The 17,691-nt window shown below is 32.7% G+C and overlaps 1 protein-coding gene across 2 annotated transcripts; it reads left to right on the forward strand.

Annotated features, from left to right (window-relative positions):
• Positions 1 to 1,451: 1,451 nt before the first annotated feature.
• LOC103511260 (homeobox protein Hox-B6a-like) lies at positions 1,452 to 10,223 on the forward strand. 2 transcript variants are annotated; one of them, XM_026825122.1, is made up of 3 exons: positions 1,452 to 1,887; positions 9,024 to 9,202; positions 9,859 to 10,223. In XM_026825122.1, exons 1-3 carry the CDS (start codon positions 1,479 to 1,481, stop codon positions 10,084 to 10,086), a joined length of 816 nt encoding a protein of 271 aa, XP_026680923.1. In that variant the 5' UTR covers positions 1,452 to 1,478; the 3' UTR covers positions 10,087 to 10,223. The 2 variants fall into 2 exon arrangements, with proteins under 2 accessions (XP_026680923.1, XP_008474204.3); XM_008475982.3 differs by having other exon boundaries at positions 9,045 to 9,202.
• The last annotated feature ends 7,468 nt before the right edge of the window (positions 10,224 to 17,691 follow it).

Below are 17,691 nucleotides of genomic sequence, written 5' to 3' on the forward strand. Positions count from 1 at the left end.
TCACCAAAATTTAATATAAATAGTACAACGGCAAACCAAATGCGAATCAAAATACCTAAGCAAATCGTTTTCATGTTGGAAATAACTTAAGCAAATCATTTTCATGTTGGAAATTAGATTCATAATAAAGAATTCCATTTTGTTCTATCCGTCAGACGTTGGAAGAGTACCTTACTGGTACTTTTGCATAATCATTATTTTTAAAAGTGGGATATATCATCCCAGACCCATCGAAAAAATTCCGTTCTCAGTGTTTTTCAAAAGTTTCTTTTGTGATCTGGGATCAAGAAGACACCGCCTTAACATAATAATAAAATCCTTTATCAAACCTATAACAGAAAGTCCTAGATCAGTTGCCCAATGATGTGAATTCTAATGGCCGATCTCATCACTGAGAGTTAAAACAGTGTCAAGGGGTTTTTTTGATGTCACCCATTTGATTTACACAGGCCAGTATTTCTTGAACTCTGGATTAACTGAAAACTCTCTGTGGTATAAGATCGGCCATAAAAGGTGCAAGTTTTACACCACCTAACGTTCAATGCACCTTTTTCTGTTAAGCAAGAATAAAATTCAGATATTCAATGTAAAAAAGTAGGTATCCTTATTTCTTATTTATAATTTTGCAGCATTGATCATCACTTAGGACACTTAGGTATAACATTAGAAAATTGTTCTAAAGGTAAGGGGATAGAAAAAAAGCTCAAAAATTAACAATCCGTTATTCCTTTAAAAAAAAAAGATCCAGTAAGTTTTTATTACGATCTTTCAGCTAGTCATATTTTCCTTAGAGTCAAATATCAGATGAAAGAATTGGCCGAGTTCTAATGAAGACTTTCCTGGAATATTACACCATAACTGGAGTTAATAGAGATTTAGTTCAAAACTTGGTTTTACGAGCATGTATGCATACAGGCAAAGAAAGTTAAATTTTCAAACATTTTCACTTCCCCAATTTCACCAAAATTCAATCTAAATAGTACAACGGCAAACCAAATGCGAATCAAAATACCTAAGCAAATCGTTTTATACCTAAGCAAATCGTTTTCATGTTGGAAATACCTTAAGCAAATCGTTTTCATGTTGGAAATTAGATTCATAATAAAGAATTCCATTTTGTTCTATCCGTCAGACGTTGGAAGAGTACCTTACTGGTACTTTTGTGCCACTCTGTATAAAGCAAATAAGATCGCCACTGATGAGACAAAGGCTTTTGTGGAAAACGTAATGATTGCATTATTATGATATTAGGAAACATAATCTCTGTGGTGATGAGGGCTGTGCAACACAGTAACAAAAAGAGGAAAATAATCAAGGAGGGGCTTGCTCTCAACCAATAGGATTGAAGGGAAAACTCCAAGACAACTCCTACCACAAGCAGTTTTCATAATAAAAAGTTACTTTGTTGTTTTATTTTAGTCAAAAGCTTGATACGTATAAAATTTGTTTTGCTCAATTTATTTTTATTTCAATTTATAATGTCTTCTAATAGTAATAGTGATTCGGAAGATGAGAGGATATCTAGTTCTTCAGTGAAAAATTCCTTTTGTATTGAGGCATTGCTAGCACGGGATAGAGTTTCACCTATATTTAGAAATTCCACAGAATCCAGAAGTTCATCCATATCACCAGGATGTGAAGATAATTCAATGCTAGAGGCTTTCTGTCCTACCAATTCCATGACAAAACCTAGTCTAATGTTAGCAGCTATCGACAGATTAGATTATACCAACTCTTCATCTTCAGCATTTCAACCTTTGTTGAGACACAATCAAAACACATCCTCGAATAAAAACATTTCCCCTGAACATATACAACAGATGCAATTTGAATGGCTGTCGCGGACAGGGATGTTTTATGCAGGGCCTAGACTACAAGAACTGACAGGTAAGTGCTCTTCTGTATCCTTTTTACTAAACTTTTAAATAGAAATAACCATTTTTTCACTTGCAATTTGTGGATACTGCAAGTGTCCAATGTAGCTTTTCAATTTTATCTAAATAACTTACTTATGTCCAAATTAGAACAATTCACGGAATGCACAAGCACAGTTGTATTTAGGAACACAAGATTTCCTTAGAGTCTTAAAAATCTAAGAAATCACGTGTGGTGTGTGGTAGAAGATTTTCTATGTAAATGGTGTTTAGGGCACATCCACTAAAAAGAAGTTTAAGCACATCCACCAAAAGTGCGTATTTTAAATATTACCTATGTGTTAATATTTTAATTATTTCAATCTAATCTTTCAATGTAGTATTTCAATCTATATTAAGGTATACATATAATTTTAAATTTGTTAATTCTTAAAATTAACATATGATTATAAAAACTCTAATATATGCAATTTGTGGATACTGCAAGTGTCCAATGTAGCTTTTCAATTTTATCTAAATAACCTATGTCCAAATTAGAACAATTCACGGAATGCACAAGCACAGTTGTATTTAGGAACACAAGATTTCCTTAGAGTCTTAAAAATCTAAGATGAAAATAGTCAAAAGAAGGGTCCATTGAAATCCTCATGTTTTTTACTTAAATCTGCTTGATAGGTACTTGAATGCCTCTTTATTGTTGCTAGGAAATAACACAGGCGTTGTAAGTAGGTAATTGGTACGTTTCAGATAAGTACCTGAGCATTCTGAGCAAAAATGAGATGTGATCATGGCAAAACCTTTAGAAAGAGCTAACAATTAGGCAAAGCACCGACTACTACTAGGCTTTTTTTATTTTTCCTCAACATTACTCAGAGTCCAGAAAGTACATAGATATTTATTATTAGGTCTTTTCTCGTCGTAGCAAAAAAAAAATATACCTACAATTGTGTACCGAGTTCTCAGAAGCATCCAAAATCTAAGATGTTTGGCCGTTTTGGACGAATTCATTGAACATCAACTGGTAATTCATTGAACAGTAGACTTCACTCGGAAAAACGGGCTATCGTGAGTTTCAAAAACCAATCAGTTAATTTTCTTTGAATTGAATAATAAAATTTTACCAACATTAATCAAAACTGCATTAAGTCTTCACGAGTTATCGCGTTACACACAAAGTAACAGCAAAATCGCCTGATTTAACTCGACGCTTTTAATGAGTAAAGCGGTCACTAATCTCAATACGTTCGGTGAAAAATTTAAGACCTTAATAGTAATTGTGTTATAGGAAAGTCATCAACTGGTAATTCCCCTCCCAATTACACCTTCATTAGTATCCATTTTATGGTTATTGACTGATACGATTTGGTATTCCATTTATGCAACTGCAGAGTTCCTACGCTGCCCTTGAAGGCGCGGATGGGTCAAAACTTTAACGAGAAAATTTCATTTATATATATGTTAAAACAATTTAGCTAAATTTCACCAAAGTTGGACAAATCGTTCGAGAGTTATAGTGAAACAAAAGAAAAATCGTCGAGTTAAAACTTGACTTCTACGAATTCTTTTGTATTCTACGACCTGAGGCGACTGATTGTCATTTTCTACCAAAACCTATGTCAAAAATCATCACACTTTGGTCACTCACAACTATACGAGTACTTAATATGTATAATTAAAAACTGATGGAACTTTTGTACAAAGTTGATGGCAACTTGACATCAACAACTGCAGATGGAAATTACTCATTTGTATCAACGCAGTTCCATTGATGTTTAGCGCGGGATTGCCGCATTGAGGGAAGTTTGACCATATTGTAACAAGTCTGAAGAATAACCAATGGACTGAAGGTATATTTTGCCGTAATGCTAACTACTTTTTTCGATCAATCCCTATTACTCTTATTTGGCCTTTAAAAAATTCTAAATAAATCACCCGGTCAAAAATATCGGTACCAAATCTAAACACTCGCTTAGAATAATAAGAGGGCAAAAAATCCGAAAACAATACTTCGCCCTACAAACTGAGGGTATTCATAGGAAGTATAGCAATACTTGATCTCTGATTGCTAAACATTATACAAATAAGAATAGAAAACTTGAAAGAAAATATTACTTTTTCATTAGTTCAAATTGACAATTTTCTTTTACCAAAATTCGTCATGATTAGAGAAAAAATTAGTTGAGTACCTATACCTACTCCTTGAGTTGTGGTATCTGTAAGGGCGAAATCTTAGGGAGATGACAAGGTAGGTATTGGGAGATGGCAAATTTCAAGTTGAAAGAATTAAAAAATTACCTAAATAAGCTTAGAATAATAAGAGGGCAAATTTTCTCTTAAATAGTTTCTTTCGATCTCCCTCTTTCTCCATTTACAAGTAATGTGGATTTTCCTCAATAAGCATTTAAGCTAATGGAAGATCTTAGATTGAACTTAAAGCCTTTAAAGTTTAACCCATCGAAAATCACGATGATTTAGCAGGGTTACCAACCACCACAACAACACCTACAATTCTACACCCCACGAATATAAATGTCCCTTTATTTCAATTGACTAAATTCCATCAACGAAAATGTCGAAAATATTTCGACCTCACTAACCACATAAATTTCTTTCCACAAGTAATTTAATGTAGACAAAAATCGGTCTCATGAATAATGTAACAACACGATATTATGGATTATACATGTATTTAGTCAGTTGTTACTAAATGGAGAGAAGGGTGAATGAGGCAATTTTTTTAAAAGCTCTTTACTTTTTTACTTATACGAAATTAAGTTTGCTATTTTTGTTTGTACAATGTTTAGCAATCAGAGATCGAGTAATGTTACTTCTTACTACTACCCTTAGTTTGGAAGAAGTATTGGTTGCGGATTGTTTCCCTATTATTCTAATCGAATTATTGTTCCGATTTGGTACCGAAATTTTTGACCCATGATTACAAAATTTGTACAAAAGTCATTTAATGACTTGGAATTTTTTAAAACTTAACAAAGTCCGAATCGAAGATGTACAAATTGAGAGGAAGAAGTTGATAGTATTTCTGCAAAATTTATTCGGTATATCAGTTAGTCTGGAGACTAGGTTTCTAAATTTATTGGTACTTAGCGACTTTTTCTAAACGTTACAGAATATGTTCAAAGGTCTTGGCCAAGGTGCCTGTAAATAATGCCGTATAAAATTTCCTCCTATTGCTCCCAGGATGAATTGTGATAACTCGATTTTGCAATTCGTATTTTGAAAATACGGCACGGTAACTCTTGGTCTTTAAAAAATCATATCGAAACACTGCTAACCCGTAATTTTTGTAGCTTTTATTATTATTTTACCGCTTTGACCAAAGTGTGTCTGAATTTTTGACATACTTAAGTAGGTATGAGTATTGCTAAAATGCTCATCAGTGATTCAGTGGCCCCAGGTCATAGATTAAAAACGCACCAGAAATTTAATCATTTCCCTACGATCCAATTGACAATTGAATAATAAATTAATTGTTCCTAATTGAAAGTTGTGTGATGTTCAAATCAATTGTCATTACGGGAACATAGAAGACTAGCCAATTTTTGATCCAATTGATTGTTCCTCTCGATCGACTAATGATTTATTAATGTTGCGGGAAAGCCAGGGGGTATGTAATTTGTAATTTTCATCTCTATTTTGTCTCCCTTTTTTATATGTTTACAAAACAAATCGTCTTTTCTTCGAGCGCATCTGTTCCTCTTATACAATAAAAAGTTAGAAAATATTTTAAGTAAATATTAGGCGGCTCATCTAAGTTGGGCTTGGAATTAATTCTCCCCTTACTTACAATTAAATAATTAGTATCGATTTTTGTACGCTAAAATGCGGCGATGATTGTACGCACCCAAATGTGTTCTAAAAATTTTCAGTCTAAATAATAACGAATTAGGCTTTAGTTCCAATGAACATATCTAATTTCGACTTCATTTTTGTACTTAACTAATCAACTTACACAAGTACAACCTATGCTTCATGCTTCACTTTTTATGTTGGGACTGGGATTCAAACCAAAGTCCTCCGGCTAGGAATCCACTTTAGACTGATTCTTTTTTAAAGTAGGTATGTATTTGGAATTTAGGGTAGGGACCCCAAAAACCAACAGAACTAGTAAATATCTATTTCTGACGACAATCAGATGTAAGTTTTTTTTTTTTCCCCTGTAGTTTTCTCAAAGAGGGGTTTTGTTGTACAAGGGGAAGCTCTTTAAATGTCACCCCCTCAACATGAGCCGCAACAATTCATATTAGGGGTGTGAGGTGCAGGGTGCTTAACTTAATTTAATTTCATCATCGCAACCTGACCCTCCGCTTTATAACCTAATTACCATTAGTATGTTCTTGCGACTTTTGTTTTGTATAATTTGTTGATTTCAACTTGTTTATACTTGAATTAGCTATTTGGGATGATGAAATTATAGTTCCCCGTACATGTGTCACGAGTTTGGAAAGCCAAGCCTCGGGGTAACTTTATCCTTCGTGTGATATGTAGGAGAAAACTATCTCGCCAACAACACCTCTAGCCGCGAAGATCCTTAATAAAATATTAATATGTACATAGGAGAACTGTGTGTACCTAGGTATAATAACACAACATGTACATATTTACACCTTTCAAATCGTACATACCTAACTTAAAAATAAATAAATCTAAATATTTTATCTAAAATTTATCATACTTAGGTACTTGAAGAAATGCCTAGGTATCGCTTTATTCCCTTTTGGTCAGTTACTTTCTCTTAAATAGGGTGTCACATAAAAACAAAGTTATTTAAGGAAAACTATTTCTACAGATAAGTTTACAATTTACAGAAAAGGTCCTTTGAAATTTAAACAGACTAAGTACACAAAAAAGTGCCTAAAAAAAGTTCAAAGTCACCCTTATCATCTGTAATGAAAAGCAGATCACACTTTCACTGCATGTGATTATTAATGGTGCAGAACCCCCCTCTTATTATTCTTCACAATATTTTAAATGCCATAGTTATGAATAATTATTTTTCAGAGCACTTCAACTTGCTAATTGTTTAAATGTTATTTTAGTAGTTCAAGTGATCCTTAAACTCATCTTTGTGGTTGAATATTCTTTTGTCTAAAATAATATTTAAATTATAATGGAAAAAAAAGTTACTATTCAACAGTGGACAAAAAAAGTTATTATTCTGATAAATCATCCCAAAATAATAAAATTATTATTAGGTAGTAAAAACTCTATCAAACTTGTTATTAAATTTTATACTTAACTTATAACTTTAGAAAGTACTTAACTTATAACTTTAAAAAGTAGGTACCACCTACTTGTCTACCTCTACCTACTTAGTTTCCTAACTTTTTTCTTTTATTTCTTTTGATAGATACATTCTTCTTATTTTTTTACTACCTAAAAAAAAAAAAAAAAAAAAAAAAAAAAAAAACCCAATAGTCAGTTTCCCATGAAGATGCCTATAAGATAGGCGAAACTCGAGTCGGAGTAGAAAAACACAAATACCTAAAAGAGATTGGCAAAATAAATAAAATGTGCCTAAATCTACCTGGGTAATTGGCTACTTTTTTTTTTTTACTTTCCTATTTTCTCTCTACTTACCATTCTGTAACTTATCTTTCAAGTATATGACAGGGAAATACTTACTTACCTAATTATATCTTTTAAGCTGAATACACCCTGTAAATAGGCAGCTCTTTGGGAAGTTTCATCAATGATTCAGAAATGGATAAAAGAATCAGGATTTGATTGATACAATACCCATCCCTGGGTCTATAATCTACAACTTAGTGTTGAAAAATTACTGCTAACTTCTGCACATGCATATTGACTTGTCTAACCAAAATTTAATTGGTACGTTTCAGATAAGTACCTGAGCATTCTGAGCAAAAATGTGATGTGATCATGGCAAAACCTTTAGAAAGAGCTAACAATTAGGCAAAGCACCGACTACTATTAGGCTTTTTTTATTTTTCCTCAATATTACTCAGAGTCCAGAAAGTACATAGATATTTATTATTAGGTCTTTTCTCGTCGTAGCAAAAAAAAAAATTATACCTACAATTGTGTACCAAGTTCTCAGAAGCATCCAAAATCTAAGATGTATGGTCGTTTTGGAAGTCCTAAATCCTAACAGATATAGTAACCCATCCCTGGGTCTATAATCTACAACTTAGTGTTGAAAAATTACTGCTAACTTCTGCACATGCATATTGACTTGTCTAACCAAAATTTGACTGACATAAGTTTGTAGCCACAGGGTAGGTAGGTACTTAAATCAGTTGTTTTCAACATTTTAATAGATTCATCTTACTTACCTTGTTGTGTAAGTGTAACCCAACGCATTTTTGATATTTTGTGTCTCTCCCAGCCAAAATGAGAATGACCATAAACTAGAGTAACACTCAAAACATAACTTGAAATAGAGAAAACTTAAGAACATAAGTTAAAACTTAAAATAACTTAAAATTAAAGGTTCATATTCAAAATTTTCGCCGGTTATAAAAGACGGACATAAAAATATAAATTTTTAAAATTTCGCGGGTCACGTGTTGTGTAACTGCGAATGCGCAAAGACCCGTTTACATCTGACGATTCTGTTGGGAATGCGCAAAATAGCGTTCATTTTATTTGGCGGGAACACCGTTCAGCCATCTTCGTTTTGATTCTTTGGAGCGAGAGAGATAACGCTAGTGTGCGAGAGAAACGAGAGTACTATTATTCAAGGTCAAAAATACTACGGAATGTACTACGAATACTACGATAGATACGTTCTGAGGTCATTGGCTTTGGTTCAATCGAGTTAACTGTGGGATTTTTCCCTCACACAAGAGGGAATATTGAATCGAGATCTCCCGCGTAGAAAGGGGGATTTTAAATGGGTGGGATTTTTTGAAGCATTGATTTTATTTTCTTCTGAATTTTTTAGAAACAGATGAATAAGAATAAAATAATTGATTTAAAGAATAATATTAAATTATGTTTATGATTAGATTTATCCTTGTAAATTGATTTTATGTCTGATTTTATACAATTTTAGGTGCCTACCTACTACCTATATTATACCTACAATTTCTACTAACATAATACCTATAGGTAATTTATTCTATTATCGTATTTTATCGTCCACCTATTTTATTTCTTATCTTACAGGAAATGTTCATCTATTTCCAGGATCCCACCATGCATTACTAGCGAAAACTCGACGTCCCCGAACAGCGTTTTCTAGTCAACAGCTTTTAGAACTGGAAAAACAATTCAGGCAAAATAAATATCTCTCTAGACCGAAGCGATTTGAAGTTGCCACTAGTTTGATGCTGACAGAAACTCAGGTAAGGGTGTTAATTTTTCATGATTCGGCCAGGTACACTAATTTTTTCTATTGAATCAGCTTAATAATACCTACTTTCTATTTATTATTATTATTATTATTATTATTATTATTATTATTATTATTATTATTATTATTATTATTATTATTATTATTATTATTATTATTATTATTATTATTATTATTATTATTATTATTATTATTATTATTATTATTATTATTATTATTATTATTATTATTATTATTATTATTATTATTATTATTATTATTATTATTATTATTATTATTATTATTATTATTATTATTATTATTATTATTATTATTATTATTATTATCTGTCTTTACTCAAATAGCATTATTCTCTTTTCCTTTTTTTCGATGTTTTATAGCTTGTTTTTCTCCAGTACCTACTTATAGAAATGAGCCCAAATTTCGGTCGCGATACTGTCTTTTTTTATATCGATCTAGGTATGTTTTTTACAGCTATGAGAAAGGTCATAATTTTTCAAAAATTTGGGGTCATTTATTCCGTAGATTATACAACTAAATTGTGTATATTATTGTATAGGTAGGTACTATCGCGTTTATTGGTTGGGTATTTGTTCTTAGTTCTTGTCTAGTTCGAAACTGATGTTCAACGGAACTTCTCTGTTTCAGGTGAAGATTTGGTTTCAAAATAGAAGAATGAAATGGAAGCGGTCGAAAAAATCACAACTGGAAGCAAGCCAGGCCGTTAGCTCTGAGAGCGAGAAGAATAAGATCACAATTAACGTTTCGTCAAGTCGAGATTCCATTGACAATGACTGTTCACCTCACGAGCATTTTACGCGGAGGAAAACCGTAATGAACATCAATGACTCCTTGTATCGACCGTATGTAACTTAGGAAAATAGTTGGACATTGAAAACAATACCTACCTAGAAAGTATTACCTATTTTATTAATTGAAAATGCTCGCACATTACTATTTTTTTATGTAATGTAGATAGAGTGGATTCCTCATCTCAATATTGAAAGTTTGCCGTTCGTGGAATCAAAGTTCAAATGGACAGTTCATACCGTGAATATAAAACTTGTGGTAGACAAATCAGACATGAAATAAAATAGGTAAATAAGAAAATTAGCTTTTTCTTTCATTCTCCATTCATCTCTTGTATAAATTTGTTGACATTTTGTAAATTTTCCTGTAAATGATGTACAGTTGATATCTCATTTTACAACACCTTGATTATTTTTGTTCTTCCAATTTAATTAGATAGTAAATTGTAAACCGCGCGCCAGGCAAATTTGCAATATTTAATTATAGAGACAGGCAAGATCTTTTATCATAGTTAGGTAGGTACCACATTATGGATATTCATTAGTGTAAATTTTGAAAAGATGGAGGAAAAATCATTTTTAGAAATAGTTGGTGGAAGATGAATTTTTTATGGAAGGCTATCTACATATTTCCAAAACTCCCATGATGTGATTCCATTCCTTTCCTTTGAGATGTGGTTCCTTTACTTCGGTCTCTGTGGTCTATGGTCCCTACCCTACCCAGACAAAGCTAGTTTTATAGGTACTTGTATACTTTGAACAGATCAAATTCTATGTAATTATTTAAAGATATAATAATTTTTCTAAAATATAAAAATTAAATAAAAATGAAATCAGTTTTCTTTCTCGTTCTTGTAAAACTTGTTCTTTCTTTCTTGAAATACATAGATACGTAGATAGAACTTACAACCTGTGAACTATTGGTTTCTCAGGATTCTAAAAACATAGACATGTTAGCAGAACCTGCCCAGTAACAAAAATGACCTGTCAAATCTCAGACATTTTGGTTACTAGGTATCTAAAATCTATATCATGATTTATTTGTGGAGAAGCTGAGAGCTTCTTCACAATTTTTGTGGATATCACAGCATTACTAGCCTCCTGTACTATTTCTGACATATCTACAATTTTTCTTTTTACTCTGGTGATGCCGCCACTGTTCGCTACTCGATTAAAGTAGCTACTCAATTTTCCTCACGAGGCTGAGTGCACCCCGAATTCCAAGCACAGAGCCGAAAAAAAACCTCGGCCCCGCCGGTAGAAAGATTGAGAGATCTATACTTCAAGTTAAAGGATGATAATACCATCATTTTTAAAATTACCCGAATTACCGTATGCCGTCGGCTAGAACTAGATAGTCCGATCACGGCCAAAACTAGTCGACTGAAACCGTTCTACCTCAACAACATAGATTCACCTCGTCGACCGCCGGCGTTGACTAAGTGTGGACACAGCTTAATGTTCGAAAAAAATACTGTCATGATGATAGCCAAATTCTAGGTAGGTAGTATTGTACCGAAACTGTCGACTAGTGTCGACATAGGAGGAGATAGCTAGGTATGCATACCCCTTTGAGGATAGACGTAAGAAATTCTCTTCTTTACTACTTACAAATTATAATTATTAGACTAATAAAATACAAAATACGCTGTAATGATATATGCTCCATTGTCCATATTCTGGTGACACTTTTCCATATTCTAATCTATTTTTTGTTTCCTTTTTTTTCTACGGGAACGGGATAGATCCTCTGCCTCGGAAAGAACTAAGTAATTACCTACCTACGCCTGAAAACGTTTAGGTACCTAGTGAGAAATACGAAGAGATCGAATCATCTGATAAATCTTCTAAAGTTTTCACGAAACTTGAGAGCCAAATCGCTATCAATAGAATTATTATTAATCGACCTCCTTCTTCGGTCATACGTACGCTTGCTTGTAAGGCGGACTTGGCTTAACCCAGAACGAGGGAAAGTTCAATGTTTATTTTCATCTTAATTTGTATGAGAATATTTTGACTGTGTAGGTAATAATTTTATAGAGCTATGATAGGTCCTTCACTGACGATGACGGTAGAAACTAGTCTAAAGTAGCAAGTCAGAAATTATGCTCGCCCAGAAATAATTAACTAAATTACTCACTTGGGAGTTCATTTCCAACTATAAATTCAGAATTTTATGTAAGAGTGAATGCTTGCCAGTCGCTAAGTATTCACTTCTATTCAGATATTCTCCAAGTCACCACAACCTCACTCGATGATACTTAACTTCAGTGATCTATGAGTACCTTAGGTTTATTTTAAAATTTCAAAGATACAATTAATTAAAATCTTAAGCACTATGCTTCTCGCCTTCTCCCAGGATTTTGGTTTATAAACGAAGCTCAATGTTCCCACAAGATAATAAAAGGTTTACAGAAGTACTAGAACACAACCTGAATATCAAGAAACAAAAGTGATTAAAATTATTAGAGTATCATTGCGATGAAATTTCTTTTTAAAGTAATTTCTTCACCCAGAGTGCTTCTCGAGCAGTAAAAAAGTTAAAATCAAAAGAGAATAAAGATGAAATTGAGGAAAAGGGAAAATGAGAAACTAAATGAAAACATAAAGTCAAGAGAAAGCATGATAAGAAGAGGAAACGAAAAATTCGTAGAAGAAATAAAAAATTAGAAGAGGAAGAAGATGAGGCAAGAAATTAAATTCACAACGCTTCGTTAAATCATACCCAAAGTTATTTTGTAAGGCGTATCACAGTTTCAAAATGGCCGTTTCCTCTCTCCCTCTTTTCTCTTTCTCACTTGTTTTTCTCTCTTTATATAATATTATAAACATAACATCAATGTAGTTTTCACAAGAATAAGTAAAGTCCAGTTGAATGCTTCTAACGGGGGAATAAATTTAGAGAAGGAAGAGGTTTCTGTAATGAGCTTGTTTACCTAGCGTTACAATCATTTAACCCCCGGGGCGTAGTGAGGTGAAGTGTGGGGGGGGGGCCTCTCACCTCCCTGAGTTGAGTCGGCAAATTGGCATTTGTGGGGGTTTCGAAAATATGGGTACCGTTGAATCATTTGAGCTGTGGGGATTTTAGACAGGCATCAGTATGGTACTGCTAGATTTTTTTTTTTTTTTTTTTTTTTTTGATTTTGGCTGGGGGGATTTTAGACAGGCATCAGTATGGTTCTGCTAGTTTTTTTTTTTTTTTTTTTTTTTAGGATAGGAAAGGAAAATTCAAGGATATTTTAGAACCACCAGGGACTCATTCCTGAAGGGAATGGTGTTGTACATATTTATCAGATTACATAAACCTAAACCGGGAAGCCTATCAAAATCTCAAGATAAATTGCCGTATTCACTTAGAAATTTAAAAGAAGAATAATGAAAAGGCACATCCACCAATTAGATGGAAAAACAACACCTCCACCAACCAGATGATTACGATAATGTCTGGGATGACTGGGATCAAATGTTGCAAGTAGGCAGGTACTCGTGCTTGGTTCAAACTATTACTTAGATATTACTGATTGCCGTCTATATCATGAATTTACAAAATATTAATTTATTTTCGAAGAGACCTAGTTAAATATCAACATCTTCAATTTAATTTTATTGTGACATGTCAGTTTGAGTAGTATGCTGTGTCATATGACAACCCAGACGCTGGGCAGCTCATCAATAAATTATTGATTGTTTCTCTCTATCGAAATTTTGTAGAGAAAAACAACAGCTTTTCCGGTACTTGATTATTTCGATAATTCCTTTTGCTAAAACAGGCGATGTAGACGGCTTTAATTTGTGAGACATTGTATTTGTACGAATCAATGAAAACAGTTCCATTTGGAATGGCTCAATTAGTCATAACTCAGAGAAAGTAATGAATAAATAAGTAATTTCGCAGTAATAAAATTGAATAAAAAGTAATAAGCGTCTAGCAAAAACACAGAAATAGATGCTCGTAGAAAGCATTAAGAGAAAAGAAGAAAAACTTCATATTTCTTGTGCACGAACATATTTTTACAAAGATAGTAAAGTAAAGTTTTCGAAGCTTAAGGTTATATAACCTCTCCTGAGATACATTAATCACGAGTTTATACGAGGGGTTGCTAACAGTTTTAATTAACAGCGTAATGTTTCTAATAGCCCCCCCGACATTACTTTAATCTGGCTTAATTAGACCTGCGGCCTCCACCATTTCATCAGCTTTTTCCAAAATGATAACCTCCTTCTTTCTTTCTCTTCTTTTTGTTTCATTTTCTCCTCTTTGCTTTTTGCTCCGATTATTGTTTGCTCTGGCGTTTAGCTTTCCAAGCTCTTCGTTATTATTCAACATTAGCGCTGGCACGTTATCTATGCATTAGGTTTGTTTTAGAATTAAATAGTCCCAATCAGTATAGGACGATTACTCGTACAATTATTGTGACAAATTTGAACAAATTTCTACGATTTTTAGGAAAAAGGTTTTAATTTTAACCCTCGAAGTTCTTTATATTTCATGTAGAAATCCAATAAGCTACTACTAATACTACTATTAAAGTTAAATATCGTAGTACACAGTTACACTTACAAATCGGCGGTCTATTGATTTATCATACGATTTTTGAAGTTTTTCCTTCGGCTTCGGCCTGTAATCCTATATCATCATTCATATTCGTTGATAATGATTACGAAATTCATGGGGGTGGTAAACAGCATAGTAATTTTTTCAGTATCAAAAATCCTATTCCTACCGTAAGAAATAAATAATAACATGACTTGGTAATAAGAAATTTAAACATTTTTATTTATTTATTTATAAAATTATTTTTTATTGAGTTTAAAATAAAGGTAATGTAATGTGCAAGAGATGGCTACAACTTTTAAAATATAATATAGATATTAATTACAAAGTTATCTTTTAAGCAAACATTTAACATGATCTACGATTATTTTTTTCTATTGCACAATTTTTTTATTGACATAATGAAAATTAAGAGAAGACTCATGCCATTAAATGAATTAAAAACTCATGTTTTACTGTAAAACCTATATGCTGAGCATTTTTTGATCTAACCTAACCTATCATAAGTAGGTAAAAAAAAAGAAAAGAAAATATTTTTGCTTTAGGTGAAAATCGTTGTTCAAATGTACATAATTTGTAGTCCTGTTTTTCAGCCCCAAACGAAGAGACTTGATTGCCCGGGAGGGATACCTATTCTTTAGGACTTCAGGCAAAATTTTAAATTTGAAATAATAAATATTAAAACCGAAGTTGTCATGTTCCTCTAATTTTGTAAACAAAAAATATTTATATACAAGTTCCTCACAGTTGAAAATAAAAAAGTAAAGATAACAGTAATGTTAGGTTCGATGAGAGAAAATAAAATAAGCATAAAAAAAGTTGGTAATATTAGCATAAAAAAAACAATCAATAAATCATTACTGGATAAAAAGCATTAAAATTAATTTGATTGGAGAATGAGTTCTAACTAGGAAGTCCAGGCAAAAAATTACGAAATTCAACAGTAACTTTGATACAGATTAAAGTCCTCCTCAGTCAGTAGTCAGAATACAATTAATAAATAAAATCAACAAATTTTGTAAAACTTAATTGGCCGGAGCAAAACATTCACTAGATATTAATCAACAATAGGCTATTTAATTACAAGCTAATAAATCAAATTTATAAAATACTTCCTCTAAATGGCCATTCTGTTTATTTAATTTGGCACTCATCAGCATTCAGCGTCAGATAGGATTGGTAGAAATAAATATAGTTAACAAGTGTTCTTCCTAGAGTTAACATCCTTTGACGATAGAAGAGAGCAAAGAAAAATGATAAATCAAAGGCTAAGCAATATCGCAATGTTCCGACACAAAACGAAATGACAATCAGAAATCCTAACTACAAGTATGCATATTTTTTCAAGAGACAGTACAAAACTTTTACATTCAGGCCGTTTGAAACTTTTCCTATACCTAAAATTTATCTTGGTTCATTTCGATGTAAACTATCACTCAGTCAATCTTTTAAAAATGATATTCCGTAAGGACGGGCCATTTCACCTGAGAAAAAAGTACCTTAAGTAATATCATGTATAATGGGTAGAAGAACTCATGTGACTCGAATAGATATTGGGTCATATCTCAACAACAGAATAACATTAGGCTATCTAAAACTTGGGAAAATCCAAAGTTAGCACCCCAAAAAGTAAAACTGAAAAATTGAATAGGAAAAACCTGACTGTCACCTTTTCCTTAGAAAAATAGATCTTACCAACCAGTTTGATGTACCTATTGATGCGTTTACCTATCGTAATTTTCTTTTACATTTGAGCAATCTGTTACTAATCTTTCAGTTGTCCATAGAGGACCATAAACTCATAAGCTGCTTCAATTTTCCATTAGGGCTTTTTTCTCACTAAAATGGCATAACATTACAATAAAAATGTAGGTAATTCTATAGGCAGGTACGCTTACTTATTCTTCATAGTTTTCGAAAGATAAAATTTGCAAAATAATTTACGAGATTCATATTAGTTCTATTTTTAAACCTCAAAAGGGTAACTCTTTAAAAATAGTAGTGTTTTTTTTTTTTTTCTTGCGAATACCTACTTGCTGAAAAGAGTATACAAAGCACAAAAGAGCAATCTACGATGACTATTTCATTTCCTAATGTGCAAAAAAATGTGAATTAGAATCTTTTTTTCTTTCGTGTGATCTGGTATTTGTTCGTACATAAATTTCTTGAATTTCCTAACACCCAAATACCTGGAAAATTTTATGAAAGAATAAAAGTGATGCTTGATTTCTAAACTAAACATACTACTGCAGTTGTTTATTTCGTAGATATAAAAGAAGTAGTTAACGATTAATGAATCTATTTAATTTAGTTTAGAAAAACCACTCGTAAGTAAGTATCCAATGTTCAATAAAAAAGTAAATTGTAGAGCAAGTACATAACGAATTTCTGAGATAGGTACAATCTCGAGAAATGTCCACTTCCTTCTTGAAGAAAGTTGGTCCTTCGCTTCAGCATTTTTCTATTATTGATCCTCGCTTGTATCAGTTCCTTTTTTCAAAGAGTGTTCCAGGCTATTTTTGGCTTTTAGCCTGGGAGGTCTACTGTAACTGTAGTGCTATTGTCCCTTTGGATGGCCTTTTCAAAAGAAAAAAAATCCATCTCAAATTCTTTGTGGTAAAGCGGAGCTTTTTCACAACTTTTGTGGATATCACAACATTACTAAGTGCCTTATTTGCAATCAATTTCCGTAGGTATTTCAATAACCTTTTTACACTGGTAATGTCGCCTCTGATCGCTACTCGAATCAAGTCGCTACTCGAATCAAGTCGCTACTCAATTGTCCTCACGAGGCTGAGTGCATCCCGAACTCCAAGCACAGAGCCGAAAAAAACTTCGACCCCGCCAGCTCCTTTTCAAAAGCATTTCGTTATCTATGTCTTTTAAATCTATGGCACCTATCAGTAGACGGTTTGAGCAAATATAAAATGCCATCCTTTCCAATGCTCAGGGTTTTACTGACATTGGAATCGATGGCATTATATTTGAGGAATTTTCTTTACTTCCAACGATTGATGGAATCACTCACCGTGTAAAAAATCGCATTCGTGTGAATGAGTAAACCGCTTCTAACGGGTGCGTCCACACATAGTCCACAGCAGTCGACTATGTGTGGAC

This window comes from Diaphorina citri, unplaced genomic scaffold (assembly GCF_000475195.1).
Source record: "Diaphorina citri unplaced genomic scaffold, Diaci psyllid genome assembly version 1.1 scaffold31, whole genome shotgun sequence".
Lineage (NCBI taxonomy): Eukaryota > Metazoa > Arthropoda > Insecta > Hemiptera > Psyllidae > Diaphorina > Diaphorina citri.